The 18,452-nt window shown below is 40.6% G+C and overlaps 1 protein-coding gene across 1 annotated transcript in view; it reads left to right on the top strand.

Moving 5' to 3' along the window:
- Positions 1–16,147, top strand: part of LOC121946732 (1-phosphatidylinositol 4,5-bisphosphate phosphodiesterase eta-2-like) — a 257,118-nt gene extending 240,971 nt beyond the window's left edge. Inside the window, 3 exon segments of the mRNA XM_042491458.1 lie at positions 1,203–1,282; positions 7,661–8,042; positions 13,996–16,147. Coding sequence (XP_042347392.1) covers positions 1,203–1,282; positions 7,661–8,042; positions 13,996–15,635 — 2,102 coding nt within the window. The 3' untranslated portion in view covers positions 15,636–16,147.
- Positions 16,148–18,452: the final 2,305 nt, after the last annotated feature.

The following is an 18,452-nucleotide window of genomic DNA, read 5'->3' as shown; positions in this document are numbered from 1 at the left end:
TGCAGTAGAGATCTGGTTAGCCTAGCGTAGCAAAAAGACTTTTAGCATGGGAAAGCAGCTAGCCTGGCTCTTTCTAAAGTTCAAAAACTTCCCCACCAATAACTCTGAAGCTCATTAACTACATGTTGAATGACAGTTGTTTGATCTATTCCATCTCTCAAGATCATTGGACCAATTATATTAACCTGAATAATCTCTAGGCAACTTTCACATATACACTGATCAAAGTATTAGCTTGGGATGATATTTGTAGATACCCAGTATTAAAGTACCCGGATCTGATCTGAAACAGAAACTTTATGGGGACATCCTTACTGCATACAAAAACAGATACATGTAAAAAAGTTACAATTTATTGGTTAAGGTGTGGTTACTGTAGATGTTAAAACTCTGAAGTTCGAGAGCAACTCTTTGCAGCTCAGTAGCATCAAAAATATTCTTTTTAATTCATCGCTCAAACGTGGAGCATGTGTTGGTCTGAACTCACAAGTGAAGCCACAGGCAATTAACTAAACCATACAGACTCCAACTGTGACAACTAAAACACTATATGGATGCCTACGTATTTTATTTTGAAGTAAATCTGGTCAAGTTTTTGTATAGCCTCATGAGAGAGCAACATTTGATTTTTATATACATTTCTGGGAAAGTTATTTATACAGCTTTTTACAGCTAGGAGACAAGACTAAGTTGGAAACCTCATTTGGATGCATGGAAACAGAGAGCTGAGTGTCATCTGCATACAAGTGGATTATTTATGCTAAGGCTGTAAATTTGATGACTCAGATGAAGCATATAGACTAGTATCAAGCCTTTAGGGACACCATACCTTACAATATTGAGATGGCCTGTTACCTAGTGACTTGTTTGTTAGATAGGATTTATACCACCTGAGTGCAACATTCTGGACATTCTGAATAGCTTTAATTTAAAATGATCTCATATATGTGCTGGTGGTTGGATCGTGTAGGTGGCTAGAAGTATAGAGGAAAAACCATTTCGTTTTGTAAGGGAGTTCTTACATGAATATCCAGAAATACTTTACATGAGGCAAAACAACATAAATATACACACACATATACAAACAAATACTCTCCCAGGCTGAGCCACTGCCACAGAGTGGAAAAAAATTGTTTCACTGCTGATGGATTGACTCAAAAATAATTTGGCTGTGGTGTGTGTGTGTGTGTGTGTTTTTGCAGGTTATCGCCATGTGTACTTAGAAGGTATGGAGGAGGCTTCCATCTTTGTTCACGTAGCTGTGAATGACATCACTGGTAAGGTAGGTACTATTGACAAAGCTTGCTGAAAATTTGGTAGACTTTTGAGATACCTTTGCTCTATAATCAAAATTAAAAATCAAGTTTTGAATATCCAATGATAATAACAGCCGAAAATCATTTATTCAACAAAGATAGAAGATAAATATTTTTGATAAGGAACTCTTCTTTTGTCAAATATGATTGAGTTTTAAGTTCTCAATTTTACAAAAGAAGGAAAGGATATCATTTTAAACAATAACACTGTTGAGCACAGCATAGACAAAGAAAAAGAGAAGGAAAAAACAGAATATGTCATTTCCTGAAGGCACATCTGTCAAACATTCACATTTTTGAGTCTTTTATCAAAGTATCACAACAACAACAACTTAAGTTGGGCCTTAGCACTTCGTAACTTAATAAAAAAGCCCTAGGGGTTTATCCTAATGAATAAACTTGTACAACCTCTTATGTGAAAAACATCCAAAAAGGTTAGTTCTGGTTATATTTCTGATAAAAGGCCATAAAGACCCTGCCCTTAAAGAGGTCCCTGTAGCAAGAAATACCCTTAGCTTCCCAATGTTTTAAAACTTAGATCTAAGACACATTTTGAAAAGTCAGATCTGTTAACGATCTAAGTAAGAGTTGATATTAACCTTAATCATCTTCAATACACCCTGCTGATCGCCAAGCCTTAACTGTAATAATTATGGGGTTGTGCAGGGATCTACATTTGAAAGAGGACATTATGGCAGTAAGGCTTTGATATCTCACCAAATCAGTTAAATACAACAAGATTTGACAACATTCAAAGTCCTTTTTCATTATGTTCAAAAATGGACTAAAGTCAGCTTGAATATCTAATGGAACTGACATAATAAATATTCCCAAATACACAAATTCTATGGGGGACCATCTAAAGTAACAGGGTAAAGGAAAATGAGGCACCTGAAGCCCATCTCCTAAAAGCATAGCTTCAGATCTGGAAAAAAAAGTATTTTTATTTATGTCCTTAACTGAGTGATATTTTGTATTAAACTGTGAATTCATACTACAGCTTAAACATAAATGATAAAACATAATCAGTGTACAAAGCAATTTAATGAGATTTCTGGCCAACAGCCAGTCCAGAGTGTGGGATCACACCAAGGTACCTCAGCTAGTGGCTCAGATACCAACACAGATAGCACTGGTGAAAACAGACACTCCTGCCTGCTCCCTCTCAGAGCCACAAAGTTTCCCAATCAAAGCCCGCTGTTGAGGACTAAACTTGTTTTTTTTTAAAATTGTTGTACCGAGTGGGACATTTTACAGTTTATTATAAAAAAATGTTGGTAGTCTCAGCAATGAGAGTAACAAGCAATTTATGACTAGCTGTGTGATCTGTTTGGTTTTCTAGTTGCTAAATGTTGTCATACTGCCATACAACTTTGCAAAAATTAAATACAGTCTATAATTGTAAAGTTTAAGATTTTAAATCCAGAACTGATCAAAGAGTCAAATCTTAGCAAACATTGAATGCCAGCATTGGCTACTTGAAAGTCTGCAATAGTTAGTGCTGTGAGTGTTTGATACCAAGGGCTACATGTGCTTTTTATGGCAAAACTCTTAATAAAACAAAGACCTAAAAGGGAAATTCAATTAAATTTTATTTATGAAGCCCAGTTTCACAAATCACAGTTTACTACAGTGGGCTTTACACCAGTCGACATCCCTCTGTTAAATACAGTACTACTCTACTTACTTCTGATTTGTTTTATTGATTGCAAGAAGTATGTATATATACACTACTGTAATTATGGGCCTGCTTTCTTAGTTTTTTGCCCCTTAGTTTCAGTGAAAATGGAAATTAGTCCAGCATGCAAAGATATTTTTGAGCTGTAGATTGTCTGTTTCCAACTCTCGGTCAGTAGTTTGAGATTGTCCCTTTTGTGTGTCAGTGTGAAAGAACTTGACTGGCCTGCACTGAGCCTCGACCAACACCTTTGGGATGAACTGGAGCGCTGACTGAACATAAATTTCAACAGAAACAATTGCTCATAGAGATGGAAATGATGCCTTAGCACATATACTGACTTTGTGTATTATTGCTGTAACTGTTATTTCAGAATGTTATTCTTGGGTCATAAACAATATGATTCTTGCAGTCACCACTTAAGCTTTGATTATATTTCCCTTTGACCCTTTGAACCCTGGGTTTCAGTGCACTCAGCTGTCTCCAGACATGTTTAAATGCTGCTCTGTTGTTCACATTGTCCTTACTTTGAACTTCCGATTTCTCAGCTGTTGCTGTGTGCCTCTTGTTGTGATTTCTCTCTTTCCCTCCACCCCATCCATTTTTCTCTCTGTCGCACCCCCCTCCCTTCTCTGATTTCGCTCTCTTCCTGTGTCTGTTTGTGATTTCAGTGGACCCTTCTATTTCCAAATGCTCCATTTAGAGGCAGGAAATTTTTAGGAGTCCTGAAGCTGCCACTCAAAACTCAGGTGTAGTGAGACCCAGTCGGCATCTTGCATGAGCCACATGCCCGCCCTAACCCCGCCACCCCCCACCCCCACAAACACACAGACAGCCCCTTCTTGTCAGCTAATTGCAAGCATTAAAAACAATAAGACTAACTCATGCCTCACATGAGTTATGAAGGCTTGACCTGCCTGCATTTCATTGACCCCGAAGTAGATCCAAAGTCCTCAACTGACACAGCTGAAGAGTTGGACAGAGGAGAGACGTATGAGTCAGGAAATCTGCCCTGCTGCAGTGACTTTTTGTAACTCGGGGGTGTTTTTTGCAGAGAGCATTTTTCCTCTTAACTCAGGAGTTTTTTTTCAGTGTGCTGCACTGCAGGGGTATTCAGTTCCAGTGCCTCTGAGGACATTAATATTCTTGTTATCTCTGTCCTTGTTTTTTTTTTGGTTTTTTTTTTTAATACATTTTGTCTGCTATTTCTTTTCCCCTACTGTGTCGAGACATTTTTCTTTCAGGTCATTTATTATCAGATTACTTTTTATGTTTCTCCCCTCTCGCACAGCGGTCCAACACGTCAGGGCAATGTCTTATGAAAGTTAAAAAGAACAGTCTGAAAATTTTAAATATATGCATAATTCTTCTCTTTTTAGTCTGGCTATTTCTCACTTGACTTCTTCATCTTCACCAACCTGTAGAATATGACACACCCACTGATGTCACAGGTTGCACTTCAGGCAAAGGAAAACCAGATTTTTTTTTTGGAGGGGGAGGTTGGTCCCGGCTGAGAACCGTTGCCGTTTACATGGCAACAGTTATTGCATGAAATGTGAAACTCTTGTTGCAGTTTTGCCTTTCATTTACACAACAACAGCATTTGGGGGCTCGAAAAGGCTAACTTTTGAAACTGGAGTGTAATCTTCAACCTCTTCTCTAACTGTAAACTAGCAATACACATATCCTGTGAGAACAGTGACCTCACTGCCACACTTTGAGCATGCACGTGGTGTTCTTCTATGGTGTCTCATTACAAAGTCACACCGCCTACAACTGGCCTGGCATGCATACTACAGCATTTTTCATTGCTAATCCATTGTCCATGCTAATCCATGTGAATGAGGATCAATCTCATAACGTTATCATATGAATGTGGATTTTCATTTTAAACACAAAGGAAAGATTATTCCGTTTTTAGTAGGGCTGTTCTCATACAGACGTGGCCTTAAAGTTAAATAACAAAATTCAAATATAATAAAAAAATAATGCTGTATTCACCATGAGAGAAAAGTGTATTGCAAGGTTGCCTGTATTGGCAGAAAAGTAAAGTGAAATGTTAATTATCAACATTCTTGTAACTTGCTATAAATTAGGGCTGGTTATCGTCAAGAACCTCACAATTCAATTCAATTTCGATTCTTTGGGTCACAATTTAATTCGATTTCGATTTGATTCGATATTGATCCAGTTGCTTTGATATCAATTCATTTTTGTGTGTTGATGTCAGAAATACCCAGGTAATTCATTTGAATAACTTCTGACATGTGTTCAATAAAGCTTGCATTATCTGTTAAGATTTAGAACAAAATGACACCCAAACGTTTTTTACTATTACTTTATTCTTGATTGAATAAAAATTAAAACTAAAATAAATTTAAAGTACAAAAAAATGCACATTTTTGCCTGAGCCACTAATAAGCATTTATTCAGGATTTGTAAACCTGCATTTGTGTGTGAGCCACAGCAACAGGTTTCAAAACATCTGTGTGGTGTTGGCTCAAATGGTTACGTAGGTTCGTCCTATTGTTGCAGTGTTTTAACACTGTCTCACGAGGTTCACACACGATGTAACTACTATCAACTTAGTGGATCCAAACGTCGTCTTTTAATGCTATCGGTGCTGATTTTAACACACCGATACCTCGCACCACTGTCGCCATTTTAATTAATAAACAACAGATATTTGGAGGTCAAGCAGGGCCTCTGAACAACGTCAATCACACTCTGGCCGCACTCACACTGCCCCCACGGGAGCGGGGCTTCATTACAATGGAAATAATCGATTTCAGGATTTTATGAATTGATATTGAATTGGCAAAAAACATATTGCAATGCACTGATGAATCGATTTTTTTTACCCAGCCCTACTATGAATGTAAATTAGCAACATTAGCTTGTTATGTTCATAGAAATCCTAATTTGATTTGTGTTAAGTCTCCCTTAGAGAAGTATCTTTTTTTTAATTCCTTGCACATAAACATAATTTCTTGGAGATGGGGCTGCATATAGAGACCTGTCAGTTCAGCACATAAGGCCAGAATCAAATATCCGAACAACCACTGGATGGATTGCTCTAAAGCTTGGTGAATGCATTTTTTGGGGTTTCAGAAACACCATGTTTCCAGTTTTTGACCTAAGTTAGGCTGAACATGTCTGGACTTATCTTGTGCTAGACGATCGCAGGTAAACAATGAAATGGAGCTTTTCATCTACCTCTGGGTGAAACAGGTCTGTTTCATATAATGTTGGATGTCTGATTTAAGGTGAAAGGTTTTGCAGGCCAAAGGCACCTCAGGCAGCAACACATAATATATTGAGTATCACGGCACTTAAGTAATTGTTAGGTTCAGTCCAGCCTACATTTGATCTTTTTTACAAATCATTTCATGGAATCATTTTCTCCATATACTGGCCTTTTTGTCTAAACTGTGTCTTCCCAGATGATAGTTTTCCTGAAAGCAACAATTTGAGTGTTTGGATCTACTTCTTTCATATTATGTGAACCTTTTAATAACAAGAAATGGTTTTTAGGTAATAGCTATAATATGATGCCTTGGCCCACTGAAGCTGCATTTGGTTTAGCAATAAACACTGTCACGATGATTTTCACCATCACTGATGTCATTGTCTGAATGTCGTCATCATTGTCGCTATGTTGCCCGAGTCTCTGTGACGCTTGATCATCACCATTCAGCACCTAAAGGCACAGCAAACATCCACACAGTTTTATTCTATCCTTTTTTTAAAAGTCTGAGTATCAAACAAGAGTAACTAATACGTAAACAGTTTCAAGGTAAGCTTTTGTGGGGATCATTTTTAAGTCATCTCTTAATATTAGTTGTGCAAAAAAATCTGTTGGTGGGAATCAGTATGTTTCCCTTGTCGCGACCATTGTGGGTCTACTACTACGGAGCTCCCCTCCCTGCCACCCTATAGGCATCCTCATGCTCCTTACATATATACGTCAATACCAGCAGCAATTCAACCTGACACTGGTCTGTGGCGTAATAATCAGATGTGACAGGTTATGTCTGGCTGCCTTCTCAAGTGACGCGTATAATAACATCGCAACTGGTTCTGTCCGGAAGCATTCTCAGATGTTGCCATCCAGGGGTGCATCATGTAGACGCGAAAGGTGACTTTTGGCCTCGGAATCATACACTGGAAGCACTGTCAAAGCAGCGGCATTTAGTTCAAAATGAGAACGGGCTGAGCAAACACAATGTGGGCTGCTCTTTTTGTGTTTAACTTTGACAGATAGCTTCAAGCATGTGTTTGCCGTAATAATAACATAGACATGACACTCACTGTCTACAGATGAACAGGTGCTGAAAGTGACAGGCTAAAACTTTGAATCCAAGAGGAATTCAAAGGGAGGCCGCATGGATGACAGCTGAATGATCATGTTAAAGACTATGAGTGATCATTCACACATATCACAGGAAAGTTCCTGGGCAGAAAGATATTGATGGAATTTGTTAGTATTTTTTAAGCATGCTCACTGTACAAAATCTGCCCATGTGTGATTAGAATAATGTAGTGTGGACCAGTGCCACATGCATTATGGAAAAGCTCTTGTATGACCTCTTTGTGACTTCTTCATTTTGTTTTTTTTAGCATTCGTTGTGTGTTTGACGATGATATTTTGTTGTGTCTTTGTCAGGCCAGAGCAGCCAGCGGCATAAAAGGACTGTTTCACAGAAACCCAAAGCAGGCCTCCCTGGACAGCCATGCTGCTGTGCAGCACAGCCGTAAGCACCCGTTCGGTGCCCACCTGCTGCGCCGCACTGCCAGCGCACCCACCAAAGGCCAGCCCAAAATCAAGAAGGGCTTCCCAGAGATCGCCATCGACACCAAAGACTACAGCTCAGAGGGCGCAAGTGAAGAGCGAGAGTCTGAGGACAGGGACAAGGCCTCTGCTGCCGCCTCTCTCAAGCCCACCCCACCTCAAACCCACAACAGGGAATCATTGGCATCCCACCAAGCCAAAGGCCCCTGGGACTGTCCTGACACCAATGGGGCTTTTCACCCTGAGGAGGGTAAAGGTAAGAGCCCTTTTTTTGCTCAGCGGAGACCCATGACTGAGCCTCTGAAACGGGCCAGTCGGCTCCGCTTTCATGACCCTCTGGACATGAAGCCAGGTGTGTTTGCCCGTGTCGCACTTAATAGCTCAGGCAGGGTGGGTATGTCCTCCAACTGTATCACATGTGTGATCGGCACTAAGGAGAGTCCAGAAGCTGACAGAAAGGGTCAGGGATGCAAGTCCAAAACAGCAGATGTGGAGAAACAGGAGAGAAGTAGCCTCAACTCCTCGACCAAGAGAAAAGTTCAGCCAGAGCCCACAGCCAAGCCCCAGCCCCTTGCTGCCCAGACAGAGTCCCAGCAGTCTCCTACCCTCCCCAAGTCATGCCCAGAGGCCCAGTCTCAGTACTCTCCCAAGCATCTCATCCAAGCACGTCCCTTTCCTCTGTCCAAAGCCAGGCAAACTCTGGGTGCCCAGCACATCCGACGTCAGCCTGCGGCACCACAGAGGAACGCTCGCTCTTGTAGCGTTCCCCGAAGATGCGCCTCTAACACGGTAACTCCAGTGCACAGCCTCACACCAGACTGCAGGTCCAACCTCCGCTGGCAGCAGGCAGCACCCCCCAACTATGGCACTGTTTGCGACTTAATGTTAGCCCCACTCACAAACACTAATGCAAATGAAAGTCTGTCTCTCAGTGACAGCAGCAGCTGTGACAGCTTCGGCAGTCTGAGCAGCTTGGAGTCGCCTCCTATGCTGCCTCCACGTTCTGTCCTCGACAGCCGCAAAAGGGCTGTGGGCACCCTGCAGCGTGAGATGAACGCCCTGTTTGCCCAGAAAATGGAAGAGTTGCGCCATAAGTCCCCCATGTTCTTCGCTGGTAAGATGGATATGATGCAGCTTTAGCAGTAAGCTGGTAGCTGCTGTGAGCTGTAGTGGTTGTAGAGGGCTTTTTATGTCCCATAGACTGTAGACCTCCAGTTAGCCCCCCTACGTCCCCAGACCATGACTGTTTGGTAGCTTAATCTTCCCTCTGCTGTGAACCTATGAGTCAGACACACCTTCTCATCCCACATCTCTGATAGTTTGTGGACAAATCCAAACTTCCTGGTATTTCTTCCCATGTAACCAATTAGAGTTCAATTTTAGATTTTCAATTTTCATTTTCCAAGTGTTGCTACTGATTCCTATTTCAATCAATTGATTCCAATTTTGGAATTTTTCCATTTATTTTCTATGTCATAAAATACTGTTTCTGACACTCCCTCCATGCATGACAGATGAGACATGTGGTAAGTTTTTAATCTAAAATTAAAAGAAGTAGTTTTGACTTAACATGCATAGAGTCTAAACAACACAGTTCCAGAAAACTCAAAGCACGTCCTCACATGACATGATCCTCCAGAGGTTGGGCCGCTTCAACAATGCAGTGCAACAATGGTTCAGACTTTTTGTACATGCTATTTAATTTTGCACACAACCCTATTGCCAAAATAAATCTTGGCATTGTATGTTCCTGCAAACTGTGGATACGTTATGTTTCAATAATGCTGTAGTTAACATGTTATTCCCTTTATGCATAAAAAATCAAACTATCTTAAAATGCCAGCTTTTGGTGGCACAATCCCATCTGTCAACACAACTGCTTTTTGTGGCACCATCAAAGCCGGAAACACAGTGATGTTTCCTGTAAAAAAAAAAACAATCACTTTTGGTGGCACAATCTCTTGTGGACACGCAGCAATGCTTGTGTAAAAAAACCGCCAATTCGTGGCACTATCCTGGCTGAAAACACAGTAATGTCTCTGTGAAAAACAAAGCTGTTTTTTGTGGCACTATTCCCAAAGGAAACACAGCAACAGGTCTCTAAAAACACCTACGTTTGGTGGCTAAAAGGTCTCTGGAAAGGCAGTGATTGCTCACTAATGGACAACATGTTTTGTTGTCTGTTGGTCAGAAACCAAATCAAGCAGGTGTCTCACCATCCACCCTCCCCTCCACCTCCAGATGACAAAGTCAGCTCATACACTATCATATGACACATGAAGCAAAACAATGTAACATATTTGTGGTTTTAAGCGTGTAATGACAACATTTTCTCTTGGTGACTGGGCTGAAGTGCAGCTTGTGAGCTGAAAAATGATACATATTTGTACAGTATGTTGGGTCTTATGCTAGCTAAGCTTTGCTTGTCATGCTAGTTATCAAGTTTGTGCTGTAAACGCCTCATTGGCTTGCACATAACAAAAGCATAAAATGAGTAAAGCTTTGAGCTAAACTATAACTTTATTCTCAAATTAAAGTCCTGATTTATGAAATAGTCCTTATTTAGTTATATAATATGTAGTTGAAGAATTAATGGCACAGTTCAAATGTATGAAAGCTGATTGTGTTTAGGATGTTCACTGCATTATTGTGCTGCACTGTCCTGAAAACTGATTCTGATATGTTTTCTCTTTTATATATATAAACCTGCAACTTGCAACAAATTTAATCCAATCCACCATCACGAGCTCCAGCCTGTAACAGGCTAAAGTATAGTGATGTCCACAAGTTTAGCAGTTTATATTCAGTCCAAGTCTTCACATGGACAGTATTTTAGTGATTTACAACAACTGGGTGAGCACTGGAAGTCAAAAGTCTCAGCTGTGCTGCGTTCAAGGGAAAAGCCCTCTTCCTCCTTCAGGAAGGTCCAGTTCCTGCTCAACACCAGCTGCTCTCCCCAAACCCACCTCCCGTTCAGCCTCTCTCAATCCGACATGTGTTGACCATCAGTGTTTTACTTTCAGAATGAGCCAGGTGGGGAAAATCTAGTAAATTTGGAAGTTGGCTAACTTTTCTGGCGACATTATGATAGCTGACGTGTGCTGACAACTTCTGGGTAATATCATTCCAGCAGATATTAAGTCATAAGATAAACCTTTTCTCTGCAGTGTGAAACAAATACTGTGATGTCTGTTATGTCGATTTGGAGATCACTCTGCGATAAGATGCTTTCTCTTTCCTGTAAACTGTTTCCTTGCCTCAATTTTCCCTCTTCTTTCCAGTTTTGCTAAAGTCCTTTTATTTCCCTCTCTGTCCCTTTTGCACGCTCTCTCTGTCACTAGTGCAGAATTGAGGGGATGACCAGAGCCAGGTAAACCGCTGAACGCATGCAACCTTTCAAAACGTCCTGTGCACCTTCACCTTCACTTCACTTCACTCATCAGTCTCTCTGTCTCACCAGCCTGCTTCTCTCATGACCCAAATGTCTCACCTGGGGGATGGGGGGTGGGGTGCAGGTCCAGACAGGTACACTCACTGTGGGTGAGAGGAAAACACAATTCATCAAACTGAGCTATGTATAGAATCAATCGCCTTGCACTGTGTGGTGGCCCCTACAATGTTTTTATGTGTCATAAGAGGTCATTTTGGTTCATTGCGTCATAAGTCTTTTTTTTTTCATGAGGACATTGTCCTCTCGCTGTTAATTGCTGAGATCTGGAAACACAGTGATGTCACTAAAAGGATGTCTTATAGGTCAAGAAATGCACGTCCTGACAGGTTTTAAAACACATTTTTTAAGAGAAAAATAAGCAACTTCCAATTGGTCTGTTATCAACATCTGTCACAATTTACAGACTCATCTCCTGATAGTCAAACTTGTAAGTTTGATGAGATCAAAGTGTGTTTAGTGAATTTGGGGGCAGAAATTAGAAATATTCATGTTAAAAAATTACTTTTTTTATTAATAAAATTGAAAGAAAGGGTTTGAAGTTTACTTCCTGCTACGCCTTTTCAGACGTGAAATACTTTTGTATTTGTTTGTATATTTGTTTACTGAATATGTCCCATGGACAATCTGGTGTTGTTTTTTGTGTTTATATTTCATTTTGCTCTCATATTTAATTCAGCATGTTCAAAATAAAGATCTAACTAACTAACTAGTTAGGCTTTAATTGTTCATGAAGTTTAATAAATTCATGAAGTTCTGAAAATAAGACTGAAGATGAAATAAAGTGGAATCATCTTTTAAAGTCTGAGCAGGAAATATCCTGATCTAAAGAACAATAGTTTGGCTAAATCATTTTAATTCAGGTCCACATTGGGTCTTTTTTACAGTCCTGTCACAGCCTTCACTGGCAAACAAAGATGGACAACTGAGCCAATTCCAATCGCTGATGAGCAATGAGATGTAGTCGAAAGCTCGTGCAAAGGCCAGTAGCCTTGACTGAATCTATTTTGTCAAGTTTTGAGCAATGGAAGTGGCTTCATCACTTTAACTCCAAATTTAAATTTATTTGAGATTGTATATTCACGTCCGTTTTTAACATAAGTGGAGATCCACCATTCACACCTCTTTAACAAACAGCTAAACACGTGTGTGGCAGTGTTTTCCTCATGAACCAGCACTAACCCAAATAAATGTAGCCCTCTGCTGTTTTTTGTTTGTTTTTCTTTTTTTCTTTATTCATTTATTTTAATTTATGTTTTACTAAAAGTTCAGTCCTGATTTTGGGAGACATTCACCCACATCAAGCTTAGTTTCTTAAAATATATATCCGTACATAGTTTCAATGCTTTAATCTAGCGAAGTGCTAAATAAATGCCCTGAGTGGCACTATCACCACCTTTGGTTTCATAGATGCAGTTGGTACTTATGGGATCACCCATGTTCGAGCACATTATCAAAAGAAACAGGCGAATGGCTCTGAGTAATGTTAGCGCTGCTGTACTGTCTCCAAGCATGTATGAAATGTACTGCAACATATGCTAGTTTATTACATGATATCATTCATGGCTTTAGGGTACTGATATTATGTTAAGTTTAGTTAATCACATACATAGCAAATGTAAAAATGTCTCTGTGTGAGTTTAAAAATGGCGTTTTCCAGCATTCACATGCTGGAGGAAAGACTGTTTTCCATTTTGCCAACTTCGCAGTCACCACGCCCCATGACTGTGACCAGACACCAACTGTATCTAGAGGACAAATGCCTTAACATTAAATTGCACCAAAAAACAGTGGCAAAAAACTGTGCAAAATTATATTTATTTGCATCCTTTTTATAGCATTTTTGGAAGAGGACATTTTTGTCTGTTAGGAGGACGAGAGGAACTATTATTTTAAAATTAGCATGAAGTATGTAGAAACTAATACATTTTCTGTGGGGTTTTTTGTTTTGTGGTTTTTTTTGTTTGTTTTTTGTTGGAGAGGGTTACATTGGCATTTAAATTGGCATTTAAAGGATTAAAATTACTGAGTAATTTGTAATAATGACCAGGACTGAAGTTAGTTTAAAGATTTAACTCCAAAAATGTGGAAAATTATATTAATTTATATCCTTTTTATAGCAGTTTAGGGAGTGGTGATTTTTGTCTATTAGGGGAAGGACAGGAGCTATTTTTAAAAATCTTATTATGCACAAACAATAAAAATGCACCATAATCAACTTTATCGCCTCCCATCCCACAAAAATCCGATCAACACTTAGTATTTGAAAAATAATTTTTTGCCTGTGTTTAAAAAACAGTGGCATTTTGTAAAGACATTGGCATTTAAAGGGTTAGAAATTCTAAAAATTAATGAACATTTTCTATTTATGATTAGAACAGATGTTGATTAAAAGATTGAAACCTCAAAAAAAGGAAAACAATATTATTACATAGTAGTTTTTAAGACAATTTAAGGAAGAAGACATTTTTGTCCTCTAGGAGGCAGAATTGAGCTTGTTGAGGACCTGAGGGTTAATTCTATCAGTATCAGCAGTAGCCTCGCACGTCAAAACTAGCTCACCAAAGACCTGCCAACTTAATTCAGCCTGATGTGAATTGGTCACATCTAGTAGAAAGCAGCTTAAACAGGTCAGGATTCAAGCTGATAAGTGCATCCCTATTTTCTTAACGTTTATCACTATTACAGCCAAAAGGCTTCCAGTGACCAAAAAGGACATTGATGATAGTGATACATGTCTTTTTTGTCTGTCTTTCCACAGACTGTTCCACAGTGCAGAGACCAACTCCTCTTCCGCTACACTCTGACGACGCCGGAAACACACGTGTCATCCGTTCTGTCTCCACTCCAGAAGACAGCCTGTCTTCACTTCACTCCTCATCTCCACCACTGTGCTCACCACCAACAGCAATAAACACAGACTCCCCATTGGCCGTTCCTTTAACCGGGGCGGTACACAGTCCTGTCAAGGTGAGCGGAGACCCTGCAAAACTGCGTCCCTTCTCCAGAACCACGTCTCTCCCTCCGACTAACCCAGCTGAGAAATCTGTACCATCACGCTGTAGTGAAGACATCCAGACCAACATTCACTCATCCATGGAGCAAACACCAGACCAGAGGGAAAGACAAAAAACTCTGACAGAAAAGAAAAATGATGCAGCAGAGTTTAAGTCTAAGCCCAGAGAGGAGCCTGCTCCTGCAGCAGTGTCCTCCGGAGCCCCTGCAGCTCAGCAGACCACAGCCAGGAGAGCACTTTTCACCAATCTGCCATCACACGCACCAGTGAGAAGAACAAAAAGTGAGGGCCATGTTCGGGCAGCTGTAGCCTCAGCTGGGCAGGCCCAGTCAGCAGTCCCAGAGGTCTGCACCGACGCTACCATGAACGACCGCCTCTGGAGCAAGCTGGAGCCGGGCAGCCACCGAGACAGCATGTCCTCCTCCTCTAGCATCTCTTCCAGCGACACCGTCATCGACCTGTCCCTGCCCAACCTGGCCAGGAAGAGCCTCAGCAGCCTGCCTGCCACCATCAGCACCTGCGACCCTCACTGGCTCAACTACCGCCACTCTGCACTCGTCTCCTGTGATCCGCTGAGAGTCAGCAAGAGCAAGTCCAACCCCAATCTGCAGCAAAGTGAGTCCCCCAATGACGAACTGAAGCCTCGCCCCCTGCAGCCTCCCCAGGAAGCATCTGTGGACTCGCCCAGCAGGCTGACTCAAAGGAGGCACACCTGGAGCCGCCTCTACATGGAAGGCCTCAAGCAGTCATCAAGCAGCAGGTCATCCTCTGTGGCCACAACCCCAACAGCTGCAGCCTCCATGTCCAAAAGCCTCGGGGATCTGACCTCTGATGACATCTCCTGTAACTTTGACAGTAAGTACCACAGCATCAGCCGCAGCTTCATTGTCCGGCCAACCAGGGAGCAGCTCAGCAGAGGTAGCCTGCACAAGTCTCGGCCAACCAGCGACCTCACAGAACAACTGCGGAAGCTGACTGACGTGGAGCCTCTGACCCCCAGCGACTTTGTCCCGGAGAACAGAGCCAAAGAGCCGCAGGAGTGTGTCGATGAGAGCCTGGTGCGCAGGACCTCCTCCAGGAGCCAAAGCAGGGTGCGCTACATTGCAAACAGGGCTAAGAAGGCCCAGGAGAGGCAGAAGCTCCAGAGCCTGGTCCAGGGCCGGAGTGCAAGCTTCAGCCTGACTGGTAGCTCTGGCAGCGGAAGCACTGGTAGCCCCATTGAGGAGCGGGGGAACCCTGAAGGCGCGTGTTGCGTGGCCCAGAGTCCCTGCACCAGCCTGGACCTGCTGAGTCAGCTCGCCCCCCTAGGAGCCCCCTCTCCCAGACAGTCCCAGCCCTCCCCAGACCCTGAAAACAGTGAAGTCTTTTTCATGCTCAAACTCTAAGAACCGGCTGACTTGGAGCTGAGCGTGAGAGACACAGCTAGACACTCTTTTGGAATACAGTCCTCAAGTAGAACTCTTTTTTTTTTTTTTTTTTTTTGTAGAAAAAGTTGCGTATCTTGCAAACTATCTCATAGATTACTTCAGCATCTCCCAGAGACCTGTGCTCTACCGAATTATAATCCACGAACAGTCAAATCTCCATCTTGGGTTTGTGCAAGATCCATTTTTTAACATTCAGAAAACATTGGGTAGAAGCTGCTGGACAGCAGTTCTTCTAAGAGCAATCGCAGCTCCGCCATCAGTTTGCACCAAATGTTAGATATTGCCAGAATGTATTTAGTGAACGATACCTGGAGTTTTTCTATAGCTGTTTATGTTGATGATCTTAGGTCATGCTTGACTTTTTTTTTACTTTCCATGAGCATACAGTAGCAATAGATCACCAAGAGGAAAGGATAGTAGTCCTTTTAAATCTGAGCAAAATGGTTTGATTTCTTTCAAAAACATGGAGAGAAGGCAGTGAACAACAACACATGGCCCTAAAACTTGGAAGAAATTAATGAAAAGTAAGAAGAAAATTACCTGAAAATAAGCAAAAAACATTAAAAAAAAAAACAAAAAAAAAAAAAACATAAACAAACAAAAATGTTTTAATGTTTTAATTTTAAAAACTTAGAATATGTGTATTATTTTTTTCTGTAATAGAATTTTAAATATACAACTATAATGATTATGAATATAGTTTTCTGGAAATTTTTTCTTGTTTTTGCTAATTTTCTAATTTTTCCCCATTTTTAAAACTAATTTTTAAGTCATTTTCTTCATCCCCATTTTACTAATTTCTTGCAATTTGTGGGACATTTCATGTCAAGTTGGTCATTGCCTTTTATCCCTGTGTTCTGAAAGAAATTAAACCAATGTCACTCACTTTCAAAGGGTTAAATAGCTTGTGAAGAGCGTCTGAAGGCAGGACAAGAATACTGATGTCGAACTAGGTTTTTAAAGGGTTAATTGACTGATTATGTTTATTTAAATTTAATGGTACACTTTAACTGGAAATTAGATACTTCATGTCATGGCGTTAATATCAGCCCATCCATCCATAGCAATATTTAGAAAACGATGGCATGGTGTCATGTTGATTTTTGTTTGCGAGTTTGATGCTAAGGCTTGTCTCATGTCTGTGCTTAAAAATTGGAATTGTTATTACACACAGGATGAAATCTTAAATTTTAGTATTCTTTGTGTAGTGGTTCCGTTGTAATTTGACCAAACTGCCAATATTTTGCTGACCTTCCCGGTTTTTGGCATGTCACAGCACTGAGATCACATACTTTAAAGCCGTGGTAGACTCCACGCCGGGTTTAGCCCTTTTTTTAGTTGACTGCATGTCTTTTATGCACTGTAATGTTTATCCTAAGGCTCTGCTTTATTTTATTAAGACTTTTTATATGATTTATTAATGTTCCAAACTCATTTTTTCAGATCATGTGACGGCGGTCACAAGAGCATCACATCTGAAACCGTGTGTCCTCATCGGTCCATGGTACTAATACAAGATGAAACCGATCTGTATCAAAGCACGTGTATTTGTCGACCTGCTGTATTGTTTGCACTGCAGTGCCAGTTGTTTGTGCAAAACTTTAGGGATGATATTTAATGCAAACTGTGTAATTATGACCTGAATAAATCTCAAATTAATATTATTGAGCATTCACAGCTCATTTACTTCATTTACACTCCATCTACCAACAGCTGTGTTAGTTCAGAGACAAAGACGAGTCATTAAGAAAGCAGTGAAAGTGAGTCTTACACAAGCTGACATGTAAAAGCCTTTGGCCTTGGTTTTGGCAGCGTCTGCGCGCTGCTCTAATTTGGACTCTGCTTGGGTCTGTTTACCAGCTGTCACCTCTCTCAACCTCAATGGCTAAAAAAAAAAAAAAAAGAATAGACCCCCTGCAGAATGGGAGAATGTTCCAGAACAAAGACCTGAGGCTGCACAAGACACGACCAACTCAACCAGTCTTTAAAGAGAAGAAAAAAAAAACTTTTCATCGTCACTTGCCATCCCAGAGTCAGATTTGTATTTGAAGTTTTGTTATCAATTCAGTTCAGTCTTAGTGAGTTTCCAGAGTGGCTTTGCTCTTTTGAAAAAGAATATTTCACCCGCAAAATGACCATTTATGAATCAATTAGTCATGCCATGTTACCTTTAACTAATGAGGACAGCTGTTTTTCTTGCATGCCTCATTATTTATTGATTTACTGATTGTAGAATACCAAGCGGCAATCTTTGTGGCAGGAAAATGAACTCCGATACTAAGGTCTCTTAGTGGAACCACAAGTGTTTGGGAAGTGCTGAGCATATTACTGGATAATTGAGACTTTGATTGTTCTGCATGAGTAGTGTGCGAGTTTGTAACTGATATTTTGCTGTTGTTGAACCACAGACTACAAAAAATAGATATAGCTATTGTAGTTTTTCCCACTGGTTTCTGGACTCCTGTTCTGAAGCCTTGAGTTTGGCATTTTGGCCATTGTCATCTTGGTTTTTTGGAGCTAGAAGGTGCTGCCCTTAAGCATGCATAACTTTAAGCCTTAATAAAATTGAAATATGTGAGTTATATAAAAATGTATCCCCTGTAATGTTGTGAATGTTGAAATCAGCTGTAGAAACCAAAACCTTTGTAACAGGCTGTAAACATGTTTATTTAGCTGTAAAGTTGAATGTTTTAACATGGACAATAACAATATTGGGATTGACTGTTTTGGAGCCAGGCTTAGGTGGCCGTTAGAGGAACTGTAGTTTTTGGCACT

Source organism: Plectropomus leopardus, chromosome 8 (genome assembly GCF_008729295.1).
Source record: "Plectropomus leopardus isolate mb chromosome 8, YSFRI_Pleo_2.0, whole genome shotgun sequence".
Lineage (NCBI taxonomy): Eukaryota > Metazoa > Chordata > Actinopteri > Perciformes > Serranidae > Plectropomus > Plectropomus leopardus.
The sequence above is the reverse complement of the archived record's forward strand: the minus strand, read 5'-3'. Positions and strand labels throughout refer to the sequence as shown.